Source organism: Anopheles funestus, chromosome 2RL (genome assembly GCF_943734845.2).
Source record: "Anopheles funestus chromosome 2RL, idAnoFuneDA-416_04, whole genome shotgun sequence".
Taxonomy (NCBI): Eukaryota; Metazoa; Arthropoda; class Insecta; order Diptera; family Culicidae; genus Anopheles; species Anopheles funestus.
Genome location: NC_064598.1, coordinates 70,483,929 through 70,496,392, shown reverse-complemented (window position 1 = coordinate 70,496,392; position 12,464 = coordinate 70,483,929). Strand labels below are relative to the sequence as shown.

At 39.0% G+C, this 12,464-nt stretch overlaps 3 protein-coding genes across 8 annotated transcripts in view; 2 read left to right on the top strand and 1 right to left on the bottom strand.

The window, feature by feature from the left end:
- Positions 1-335: 335 nt before the first annotated feature.
- On the top strand, positions 336-1,696 carry LOC125764415 (general transcription factor IIH subunit 3). Its single transcript, XM_049428640.1, has 6 exons — positions 336-417; positions 492-672; positions 729-924; positions 990-1,235; positions 1,304-1,476; positions 1,551-1,696. The coding sequence occupies exons 1-6, from the start codon at positions 411-413 to the stop codon at positions 1,612-1,614; spliced, it is 867 nt and encodes a 288-aa protein (XP_049284597.1). The 5' UTR covers positions 336-410; the 3' UTR covers positions 1,615-1,696.
- Positions 1,512-3,557, bottom strand: LOC125764413 (5-methylcytosine rRNA methyltransferase NSUN4). The gene is made up of 3 exons (XM_049428636.1): positions 3,252-3,557; positions 1,879-3,182; positions 1,512-1,815 (listed from the first exon to the last, which is right to left on the bottom strand). Exons 1-3 carry the CDS (start codon positions 3,315-3,317, stop codon positions 1,671-1,673), a joined length of 1,515 nt encoding a protein of 504 aa, XP_049284593.1. The 5' UTR covers positions 3,318-3,557; the 3' UTR covers positions 1,512-1,670.
- A 242-nt stretch (positions 3,558-3,799) lies between these two features.
- The window catches only part of LOC125764416 (CD63 antigen-like), a 71,778-nt gene continuing 63,113 nt past the window's right edge, over positions 3,800-12,464 (top strand). For 3 of the 6 annotated variants that reach the window (XM_049428645.1, XM_049428644.1, XM_049428641.1), the window contains exon 1: positions 3,800-4,461. The gene's annotated coding sequence lies outside the window, so the exon portion shown is untranslated. The remainder of the gene's footprint in view (positions 4,462-12,464) is intronic. The other 3 variants (XM_049428642.1, XM_049428646.1, XM_049428643.1) reach the window with 3 other exon arrangements.

Here is a 12,464-nt window from a genome sequence, read left to right as displayed (position 1 = left end):
AAAATTTTAAAGATGTTTCATATGAATAAAAAGTGAAATAAATTTAAATTTCTACTTCGTGGCTGCGTAACATGTTCCATTAAAGAACGCAGCCAACGTTTAAAAAACGTGCTTGACACGTACGCAGCTTGTACAACAGTAGAACAGTGGTAAGTATTCATGAACAATTTATTACGGGTGGTTTTGAAACAAAAATTTAATTCATAACGACACTTTTTTCAGTTTTTTAATTTATCATATGGAAGAATGAATGCTAAATAAATTAAGCAAACAGGTGAGGAATATATAAAAATAAAATTTTATTGTCAAAGTGTCATAACAACTATCCCCGCAAGCAACCGTAGTTTAGGCGTCACTGTCACTTTTAGTAAAGCAAATAAACAAAGTTTAAAAGCCGACGAGATAACACGATGGATGGTATGTGCTTTTTCAAACTTTTTAAATATATTGCTTGATAAAATGCTGTAAGATTGTTCTTCCTTATTTTACAGAAAACAAGGACGCTAGCCTACTGGTCATTGTGCTGGATACAAACCCATCGCAGCGAATAATCCGCGAAAAACCTCACAATCTCACGCAGTGCCTCGACTCGATTGTTGCTTTTGCAAATGCGCACCTTATGCAAAAGGCACAAAATAAGCTAGCCGTTTTGGCCTGTCATCATCATGCAACGTAAGAGAACCTGTAAATTCTGTGGTTTTGTTCTTAATTCACAATTGATTTTACAGACAATTCCTCTATCCGACACCCGGGAAGCCGCTCGACATCCGGCAGGTCGATGGACAGTATGAAGTATTTACACTTGTGGAGAAAACCATCAAGCAAAAGTTAGCGCATCTAATCAACACTGCACCACCTTTAACTACACCAACGGAATCACTTTTGGCCGGCAGCATGTCGATGGCACTGTGTTACATTGCAAGGGTATATTGGCCAGTGCACAGCTGGGTTTCTCATCTTACTACAACCATCACCTTATATGCTTACAGATAAATCGCAACAAAGTTCCCGGCACAAAAATTAATGCACGAGTACTCGTGGTCACAGGAAGTAACGAGTGTGCCTCACAGTACATGACCTACATGAATGTGTTTTTCACGGCACAGAAGCAAGGTGTCGTCATAGATGTTTGTGCGCTCGATAAGGCACTTAGTTTGCTTCAGCAAGGTTGCGATATTACCGGCGGACAGTACCTTCGACTGGAGCAGCTGGAGGGCTTTCTTCAATATCTTTTGGTTAGCTGTTGTCTCGAACTCGATTTCAAGCTTTCCACCTAATAACACTCATTTCATTTCTCCTTTAGTGGGTTTTCCTGCCAGATCCGCAGATGCGTTGTAAACTCGTTTTACCACCGCCGGTAAAGGTTGACTACCGTGCAGCTTGTTTCTGCCATCGTGAATTGATCGACATCGGCTACGTTTGTTCCGTGTGTTTGTCCATCTTCTGTAAATTCAGTCCCATTTGTACCACTTGCCAGTAAGACTAGACTCGATTCAGCGAGACATGTAAGATATGTGATAATAATTCACCGTTTTATTTCTTTCTTTCAGTACCGTTTTCAAAGCTCCGGCACCGATCGCAGCCAAACCGAAGAAAAAGAAACTTAAAGTATAAATCTTTATTTACTATAAGCTAACGAATAAATCCAGCATCGTTTAGATGTAAACTTGCTACTCATTACGAACCATCTTGCAGATGTACATCGGTCCAAAGTTAGCCGGTAGAAATGGCAGCACTAACTGTCCATACTTTAACGTCGCCGGGTTTGCAAATTTAAAGATATCCTGTAGTGGTTGCATCACTAGACTGAGATCCCTGCAAAACGTAAAGCTATTTTACATTACCTCTTCTTTGATATAAACCAATCACGAAACTTACTTGATCGTAAACGTTAATCCCGCGTCACTAAAAACGTTGCTTAAAGCCATATGAACGACACCGTCATTCTGCACAGGGCTTAAGCTGCAAGTAGAGTACACCAGCGTTCCTCCGGGCCGTAGAAGTTTCAAACAATTGCTCAATATACTCGCCTGCACCTCAGGTAGCCGCAAACGTTCCTTCACGCATGATGGTTTGAAAATGTTATTATCGTTCTCCATCACCGAATGGCGATCATTCGTGCACGGAACGTCCACAAGCACCCGATCGTACATGGAGTGCTCTTGCAGATTGCGTGCATCACACTGCGTGATGAAGCAACGTTTTTGTTTCCACTTTTCATCGAAATCATACAAATACTGGCGCATCAGTTGACGGATACGATTGCACCGACTTTCGGCCATATCGTTCATAACCATCGTACCGGGAAGAAGGGTTTGCAGCAAAAGTAATGATTTCCCACCGGGTGCTGCACATGCATCAAGCACTCGTTCGCCCGGTTGCACACCAAGGACCAGTGGCGGTAAACAGGAAGCACCATCGAACAGGAAATGCGATAAAACACCGGTTGTACATTTACGGGGACTTCGGAAGGTTGAAACGTTGGCCCGTTCGTACGTGTAAAGGTGCAATTGTTCCGGAATATTGAACGATTCTTCCATTTCAATTTTAAGCGGAAAATCAGTGCTGTTACTGTAGTATTTGTAATGTTCCGACTCGAACACGTAATCTTCCATGCCTTTTAGCTTTGACGCTGGGACGAACTCGTGTAATGCAGCCGCTGTCCCAACGGTTGGGTCAACCAATCGTTCATAGTCGATTTCTGAATCATCCTTCAAGCTTTTATCCAGCGATTTCTTGTAATCCACTACATCTTGTTCAATTGCTTCCGATGATCGTATTTGGTCGAGGTCAGTGTTGGATGTTTTTATACTATTAGGAGCAGCAGTGGGATCTGCACGGTACAGATTGTCCCTTTCTGATTGTTTTCGGTTATCTCGAAATGCTGCAACACGCTCCTCCATCTGAAACACTTTACCTCCGGTAAACATTTGCTGATTACCGTCCGCCAAGTCATTTTTCCGCGCTAGATAAATATCGCGCAAACTAATGGCACCATCCGATTGTAGCTGTTGGATGGTTTCCTCGGTGTCTCCGAACTGGTTCACCAGTGCAACGTATTTGTGTTCGCACTGAAGCGCAATCCGTATGCTTTTCCATCGTGCCCCGAATACGGAGCCGTAGAATTCGTCAAAGTTTTCTAGTGCACGGTCTTTTGGGAATTGTTTCTTTTGCTGTTCAGACTGGTGGGAAATTGAAAATATAAAGGCAGTTTAATATGTTGTACTTTATGCAGCGAATTTGTGTCTTACCCAGTGCGTTTTTGCATGACGAAAACGTTGTAAAATTAACTGAAGCCGGTGATTCGGTCGCAGCATGTTGACAGTTATGTAAAGATGGAACAGTGCAGCATATAAACAATAACAAATACGTCACCAATCAGCATGTGCTAGCAAGTGTTGCCAGTTAAGGCTATATTTTTAAAAATTATGTTAAATTTTACAAACGATTCGTTTTTTAGGAGAGTGGAAGAAATAAATATGCAGAAAATACATAAAAATAACACATATTCACATCGCACAACCCGTTTAGAAATTTATTATTAGCGGTATGTAGACAGAGAGAAACCAATTAAGAAGTGAAATGTGTTGTTTCAATGCAAGAGTGTAAAAAACAGGCAAAAAAGGCTGAAAATAACGCCAATTAAATATTTAGCCGAAGAATTTCGAAATTTCGCAATATAAAAGATATCTCTATGATTAAGAAAATTATTCAACCACGTTCTAGGTGGATTTGATCGACATAAAAAAATCCACTAGAGTAAAGAGTACGGAGTATCTGGGCCGATGCATGCATGCTCTCACTTCTACACACATTTGGTACGCATGAAAGGGCCCAGATTCGGCTTGAAACGAAGCTTCCCGGAGAAAACACAGCGCGCTGTAAAGCATGAACGTTCCGTGACACGAACAGTTTTCCCCAAGTTTTCTACGCGTACGGAAGTGCATTCGCAGCAGCTCTAGCGTTTCTCCATTGTCGCTTATTTCCAATGCGGCAAGCCGTTTCTATAGCAACCATTGTGTTCGTGAGCCAAAAAGTGGTGGTGTTGTGAAGCAGACGAAAGAAGCAGGTGCTAGAAAAGTGAAGTTTTACCAGATTTGCATGAAGCACAGGTCCTTCGAGAGTTGGGAAGAAAATATTTGAATCAATACCGTGGCTGATAAGTGATTTGTTTGCTGCTAACTATTTGTTTCCCCACTGGGAAAAAGGCAAAGAATTGTGCGGTGATAGCTGAGATTGCGCTTGGATACATCCGGTGCCATTTTAACCGTAAAAATCTGCCTTCGATTTCAGGTCAGCATCCATTTTAAAGCGCTAAGCGTAGGGCGGCCCGCCAGCAGTGTGCGTGTGTGTGCAGTGAAGCGTTTGTGGAAAGTGTTGATAAAAAAGTGCATTGGAATAACGCCATCAGTGGTTGTGTGAATTAAAACACGGTGGTTTATTGTAGGCGTAAAGAAAAAGGTTAGTCACTGCCATCTTTTACATGGGCATAGTTATTTATGTGCCATTTTGCATAGAAGTTTACACGAAAAATATTTGCAGAATACATACTCCAAAATGAAGCAGAATACTTCTTGTACTAACGTGAATACATGGTGCTGACGAATATAATATGACTTTTTTACAGTAACACACAGCAGTTGTTAAAATAAAGTACAAACGAGACGTGCCATAACGATGGTAACGATGGTCACAAAACAGTCCAACACTAAAATATCGTTGCTATGGGAATCGGAAACGGAAGCCGACGCTCGTGGCGTAAATAATGGGTCGTCTCGGTAGCGTCTGCTGTTTTTTTCTACTTCTGTTTTTGTTTAATTTTTCTCGAATTGCATCTTGCTTTCACGAATCATGCATACCTTTTCAGTCTGTCTTCTTTTCCTCTTTCTCTCTCGCATAACGTTGCTAGAAGAATGGCCGGATCAAAACAATGGAAAGGCATCAAAACATCGCTCCCACGTCAGTTCTGCTATGTACGTTCCTTTCTATTCCCTAAACCCTTGCTGGTTAACTGTTCTAATTGTATTCACACACACATCAATAAATAGCGAAGGACATTTACCTTTTTGACAACGATACATACTTTGCTGGTGGCTAATGTTAAACGTTTACAGAAGAGAAAAACATAACTGCTGCAAACGACACTTAACGACATCAAGTGTTCTAGACCGGGGCAAAGTGTGTTTCTGACGTGTTTCTTTTATTCGAACGATATTTAAGGGTGACTTTCCTCCGGTTGGGTGAAATTATTGAGATATACGAATTGATTTTTAGGGCGCCCTTTATGTGTGTGCTGTACACAGTGTTTGAGCGGTTCTGTTACGATATGCGCTGGCACTCGTTCAATATTGACATGTTTGTGTTTGTTTTGATGCGTGATCCAATTTAAATACGGAGGAATTTTTGATTTGCATAGTCGAAGCTCCTAGAAACTCTTCCATTTCCAAGGGATGATAGCGAAATAAGTGTAGAACGTCTTAACTCACAGAGAAAACTAGAACATTTTGGGACTGGTAACATGACTGTTAACATTTTTATTAAAGCTTATTCATCCGTATTTGTAAGGCTCTTCTTACTCCTCCTGTCAAACTGCTGTCTAAAAGATTGTTAGTAGAATTTTGCAACCCCTGGCTGAATCCCGATAGGAGTAGATAAAAGACATCTAATGTCCAATATGACAGGGTACAAAGAAAAAAAGAACATCCATCCACGTTTGATAAGGATTTTTTTCGCATTCGATGTTTGTTTACTCAATGTTCACAAAATTATGCTCAAATACAATCATATACTAAATTACAATAATTTTGCAATAAGAATATTGTCAAAATAAGAACCCTTTTTCATCCTCAAATTCTAATCATAGTAAGCTTTCCTTTGCACCTAACCAAATCCCTTTTTAAATCTAAAACTCACAAAATGATGCAATACTGTTGTTACTCCTTCTTTCTAGTGTATTACCACCTTAACCTTAACAGAATTCTAAAGCCTTTAGATGAAATGAATGTTTTTAGTTTGCTCCTGAAAGCTATAGCAGAGACAGAATGTGAGCTAAGTGTTACTTGAGCTTAAAGTTTTTTTTTTGGTCTTTTCGTCTCTCCGTCTGTCTTTTGATCATGTTTGTCAAAAGACTTGTGCAATGCGGATTGCACTTCAAATGCATTGTAGCATCAACGAGCGAAGGATCGACTTCGGTGGCATACAACCAGACGCTTTATCCCAGACAGTTTATAATGCATGGATCGAAATCGGTCGAGTAACCGAAATAGAACGTGCCCTTTGGCTCAGGGGTTAAGGATGAGCGAAGGAAAACTGACAGACAAGGTGGGAAAATTAGTGCCAGAGAAAGCCAAAATACGTCTGCAAAAGTATCTCGTTTGCACGTTGCTTTTTTTGCTTCTTGAGATTTTGCCATGAAGTTAGACGTTCTGCACTGCAAACCGAATTGCACCAGCGGTGAGTTTCAAAGTGAAAACTCTCGTTGTGGTCGAGCAACAGCAGACGCAACCTCCATCGACCAACGAGGGATGGAAAGCAGGGTGGGAAAAGGTGTCAACATGCCAAGTGGAGGTGGGTGTGGACACTTGATGGTTTTGTCGCATGAAGTAAGATTTTTGGTAAGAACTTTGTCACTAGTTCTTCGGGTGGTATCCAGCTGCTAGAAGATAGAAGGATTTAATGAAGGGTAAAAGTTTTGACTAATGCTGGAATACATCATTTAAAGTTTTCGACTCAAAAATACAGGAAACATTGGGGATGCATATTGCAATCCACTTTATTAGTTTAGCATTAATTCTTTTTCTTGGCTTTTCTTCTTAATTTAATATTAATTAAATGTTTATAAACTTGCCTTTTTTTGTTTTTAAACAATATTATACATAATTTAATATAAATATTTAAACTTTATTTTAAAATTCACTTAAGAACGTATGCAAACGATTAATAAAAATCCGATGGTTTATCAGTAGTTGGGGTTTATCATCTTTACACAATAGAAGCACTTCAAACCTCCTTTCAAGTCGTACCTATTATTGTCATTTTTTTGTATAATAACCATTATTCACCCATACGAGTCATAACTACTTATTACCTACGAACGTTTCAATGCCAAAAAAATAAATTGTTGTTTGGTTATCTTGCAAAATATGCGTAATTTGCAGCACTTTACAGTCTAAATAGCCTTTCCGGTACAGTAAATACATTTTGGCACAATAATATTAAAATGTGAACGATGGTTTTTTTAATTAGCAGCCGCAACGATTAAATTAAACTATATCTTAGCGTTTAATGTTGGAACAGACGTTGCAAGGATCTGTAGGGGCCATTAAGTAACTAAGAAAAATATCTGTTACATATAACAGTTTGTCGTAAATTGATCTAAAATCGTTTTTATTTACTTACTTAGCCGAGGCTACAAAAGATTTTAGCAGATTGGGTGTGAAATCGTCTAATCTACGCCGAAAGAATTAGCGATTGTGATATTTAGAGGCTAATATCAAAATAGAAAAATTCAGACCGTGGTTTGCGAAAAGAAATTAATGTTTTTTTTATTTGCATATTTTTTGCATGAGGTATTGCCCAAAGTTTGTATGATAACAGCGCCACAGAACGAGCAGTCAGATTGCACTGCGTGTTATGTTAATTTCATTGTAACGGGTGCTAATTGAGGAACTATAGCACGCATTGTAATGCCACCGAAATAAACATCCTCAAACAAATTTTTGTCACTTTTTTTTAACTAAATTTAACGTCATTTTTTTAACTAAATTTAACGCTGCATTCGGTGCGTCATCTTTCCATGACTTCACAGTTATTTTGTTTGTTGCGCATTTACGATTTCTGTCTTTAAACTCCAGATTTCTGCCTTTAAACTGTGGTTTTAGCACTTTCTGTTATGTTACTAGAGATCTTTTTACCAAAAGCAATTAAATTTTTTTACAGTGTTTCTTCAGTTTTTCATCGATTTTTTTGTGAATTTTCAAGCAGGATTTTACTATAGGGGACTGGTGGTAAAGTGATAATGGTGCCGATTTCTTATAAAAGGACCGGTACAAAATTCCATCCGGCTTATTTTCCTGTAGGCAGGACTAATTATCCTGCTAGGGATTAGCACAAGCCAAGAAATGTACAAAGGTAGCCACATAGAAAAAGATACACGAGGATAACAGTACATTTCAAAAGGTATTTTAGCAACAGTTTTATATGTATTTTTCGAGAGAATTTTTCAACTCACGAAATAGTCCCCAGCGCAGTCTGAATATATGATAACAGTTGAAGATTTTGTAAAGCACTTTGCTGGACTTTGTCATGACTTGAATAAAGTTCCGATAGGGTTCTCGCGCGTATAACTACAGAGCTCGGTTTGTTGTAAGATTAATGTGTATCACCTGATAGCATGTTATATTGTACTACAAAAGTTCAGTTTGCTCTTATTTCTGCACACGGTTATGATTACGAACAGCTTTACTGCACACAGTTATGGGAAGGAAATGGGGGTTCGCATTTAATCTGACACTAATCCTCTTGTAAAGCAAGCGGAGCAGAGCCTAGTTTTCATGGGGCTTCCACTACTGCTATAGATACATCAGCGAACAAAAGAAAAACAAAACTTTGAAAGGTTTCCAACGAGTCACTGTTTGTTTTCAAACTAATGTGTTTGAAACACAATGTTTCTAGTGCGCATGAAATGATGATGACATTTTTAGCAGTTTTAAAACATTTGTTAAATTTTCCATCATTTATACAAGTGTTCTTTGTAACCGTCCAAGGTGAAAATGTGTCACCCAAGTACAGTGTGAGTCATTTGTAGGACTTTTTTCAGTATGAAAGTAGCAAGAGCGACGCAACATGTTGACGAAAGACAAACAATCAAACAGGCGTTTTTGGATACCGTCGTTTCACACCATATCTACTTGAGAGAGAGAGAGAGAGATAGAGAGAGTTTGTTGTGAGATGATACGTACATCAAAGAAGAAGCTGCTTGAAACATCCCCCCAGGAAGGGGTGAATTGGCTCCAGTGCGGGAAGGAAGCTATGAACTTCCTCTCCGTTCACATACGAAGAAGCTCTGTATATGGTTTTAATTTTCATTAATCGCTACCGTTCCGGTTTGTTCATTTGAATGTGTTTAGGAAAAGTTCCCAGCACACATAAACCACAAACTCGATGAAGAAGATCGCAAACCTTTGGGGAAGGATATGAACAATTGTTTAAGACAACACAGCATTTCGAGTTTGTGATGAAACTTTATTGTTTAGAACAAGATAATCGTGCTGATGTGTCATCTGTAGTGCCGTGCGTGTACTAACAAGATTTTTTTTTCATTTAAGCCTGAAGAATAACTGAACTACATACAAGTTCCGCCTGAGTGATAAGAAATCATCATTAGCCGTACAGCTCAGAAACCCAGCAGTAAAGCCATATGACGTTTCCCTTTCGACTACCCGGAGGAAACCTTATCAGAACAAGATGAAACTGAAGCTGTGAATAAAACAAAACGAAACTCATGCGATGAGAGATGTCATACGTTTCCCGTCAAGAAATGGATAATCTGTGCCAACCACAGTACCAATACTAAAGCGACAGCGCGAATGAATCATAGAACTCGGTTCCACGTGAGGGCTGGTCCGGCTTCTTTTTTGTGATATGGCAAGAGAAAAAAAGATAGAGAGAGAGAGAGAAAGAAGGAACAAAGTATTTAAATTAAGAGACTAAAAAAACTGGAATGTGTTTTCGTTCTCTGTTTGTGATTTAAAAAGTACTTTTAATTGCTAAAAGGTTTGGCTAATCTAATTCTTGCAATCGCTACGATGGTTGATAGATTTTTTTATATGTATTTCATTTGTTACGTTTGTAAGGCTTCAGCAATCCGGTTTTTCAGGTCCACTGGTTGTGTTCCAACTTTCAGCAAGGTTTCATTTTTTTTAAAGTATGATTACCAGCTGCATTAAAAATCATCAGAAATAGTTAGTCATACCCACATAGTTAGTCATAAAACTAACAGGAAAAAAATCACTAAACCTACATCGAGACACTTCATTAACGCATCTATTAGTAAAACCATATTAAAAGGCAATATTGTGACCTCCTTCAATTGGTTATGATAACAAAATTCATTCTCATTCTTCGTTCCCCCGTTCCACCCCCCCCCATCATCACTGTCATCTGCTCGCTTGCAGGTTCTATTGGATCAATAAATATATTTTTTTGTTTTATTCCTGTGTACGGTGTGCAATTACTGAGCTTTCACTCGTACGCGACTCTACCACCGGCAGCATCCAGCTTTATTGCGATCAATTTCTGTCGCTACCGTCTCGGGTCGAGTCATAGCGAAGTGCAATGCCAGGGTTGGATAATTTTATTACCACCCCAACGTGTGCCAGAGACATATAAATTCTTGCGAACTTGTACGAGTTCTTTCGCCTTTTGCCTGCTCTGTTGCGCGCATTCGGTAGCAGCATAATTGACACTCAGTCTCACCATGAGCGCGCTAGAATGTCGTCGGAATTTAACCCACCGTGGATGATGTATAGGAAATAGGTATGTGCGTGTAGGGCAACACACAGGCTTTTATCAAATGCAGACGATTATATGTATACGGGCAGTACATTTTTATGGGTACATTTTCGGCAACGTTTCTTTTATGAAAGGCCTTACACGGTGAGCACATCCACAACAACGTATGATCTCATCGAACGGATGCGAAGCAAAAGACGTGCAAGCAGCGTTTTTGGAGAAGAAAATTTCTCCTTTTGAGGTTTTGAAAAGACGCGCGCATCTTTTCCCTTTTCGGCGGTCAAGAGTCACCGAGTGAAGACGGAAGTAAACAAAGAAAAAGTTAGAGTAAGTAAGGGTGTTCTTACGGTTTTCTTTTCCCCGGGTCGGGGTTCAATCGATATCATCTTAGGTTGTGTAAACCGCCTGGATGAATCGACGAAGGGGATGCTCGCCTTTCCGGGTCTTTTGTCTTTTTGTGAATGGCTTCTCCCTTGATGGCTACTACTTGTCGGCTGAAGATCAGTCGCCGTGGTCGGATTAATTAAATTAAACTTCAACGAACGCTTCGGTGAAACTGTGCTGTCGATGGTGCGAGAGTTGTCATGTGTGTGAGATAGGTTGAATTCTTTCGTTGCGTTGTTTGTTGAAGTTTGGATGTTTTATTTTATTCTTAATTTTTGCAACGTTTCATTGTATTTCCAGTGTACCTCAGAGTACAGTCATGGACAGTTATATAAATTTGTTTGATTATTGTGATTTATTAAACAAATTTTGTACTCCTTAAAACTCTAAATATTCCAATTACTGAGTATACGATGGTATATTTTTTGTGCATTTCTTTTTGTTAAATTAAGATGGAAAAGGTTTGATGGAAAATTATAAATATGTACCATATTAGACAAGCCTGTCAAGATGTTTTAATTGATAGGCATTTCAAGGACTAGCGTCAATTTTGTCTGTTTTCTAAATGAAACAGAAGCGTGAAGATAAAAAAACCAGATTTGATATTTTTGCATGCGTCTCGTAAGCCGGTTTCTACTGTTGATGCGAAATCCGGGATGGATTCATGAGTACACTTGAACTCTATCGCTAGAAAACTGGATTACATTTTGAGAAAATTCCATATTCTACGCCGGTGTTCCAGATTACTGCTCCGGAGTTCTTCAATTCCTCTGAATTGTGTATCAACGATTCGAAATTCGGTGTCCCTGAAATGTTAAGATCGACGTTAATTATTCGAGATCATTCACAACTCAACTGAGATTTATTTAAATAAACTGAAATGTCTATTTATCTCATTAGACTACGGTTTTCAAGAATGTCCAAAACTTCCGTACTTCTCCAAATAGATTAACCCGTCGGGTCTGGTTAATTATTTTTGGATTGGTGGACTTTTCCATTTCATCTGTTTGCTTTGAACTGAATGTACCAGGCCTTCCTTATCGCTTGTTGTACACTTCACAGGCTGGATGATTCGATGTAGTTAACAGGCAGAATCACTGTTATATAGGGGCAGAATCACTTAGTTGTGCGGTAATTTCGTGACAGCGGTACCACGACGATAAAATTGTAGTACCGATCAAGACGAAGGCCTTGCGTTGCTTTTAAACAAATAGTCATTTTAAGGAGGGTTTTTTAGCATTTTCTATAAGCTCAAAGTTTCAAGAACATCTCATGAAAATTTCAGATCGATTATCCGAAAAATATCGAAATTTTAACCCAAAAAGTAAACATCTCCAAGCCAATAAAAAAAGGCATAGAATGTTCAATGTTCAGACGAGTTTTTCTCAACCACGTTTTGTAAATCGATACTCAGAATTTTTCGGAGTTTTGTAAACCGATTGCGCGGAAAATTTCGCCAGATACTCTTCACGCATTTTACTGGTACTTGTTAATTTTATCTTATTTTTAAAACGGTTTCTTTTGCTTTTATGAGCAAAATAGTGAAAAAAAAGTTCGACAACAAATAA

Coding starts and splice junctions, on each gene's coding strand:
- LOC125764415 (XM_049428640.1), top strand. Junction 673..728: donor GCCTGTCATCATCATGCAAC/GTAAGAGAACCT, acceptor TTGATTTTACAG/ACAATTCCTCTATCCGACAC. Junction 1,236..1,303: donor GCTTTCTTCAATATCTTTTG/GTTAGCTGTTGT, acceptor TTTCTCCTTTAG/TGGGTTTTCCTGCCAGATCC.
- LOC125764413 (XM_049428636.1), bottom strand. CDS start 3,317: ATGCTGCGACCGAATCACCGGCTTCAGTTAATTTTACAACGTTTTCGT. Junction 3,183..3,251: donor GTCATGCAAAAACGCACTGG/GTAAGACACAAA, acceptor ATTTCCCACCAG/TCTGAACAGCAAAAGAAACA. Junction 1,816..1,878: donor GGATTAACGTTTACGATCAA/GTAAGTTTCGTG, acceptor TACGTTTTGCAG/GGATCTCAGTCTAGTGATGC.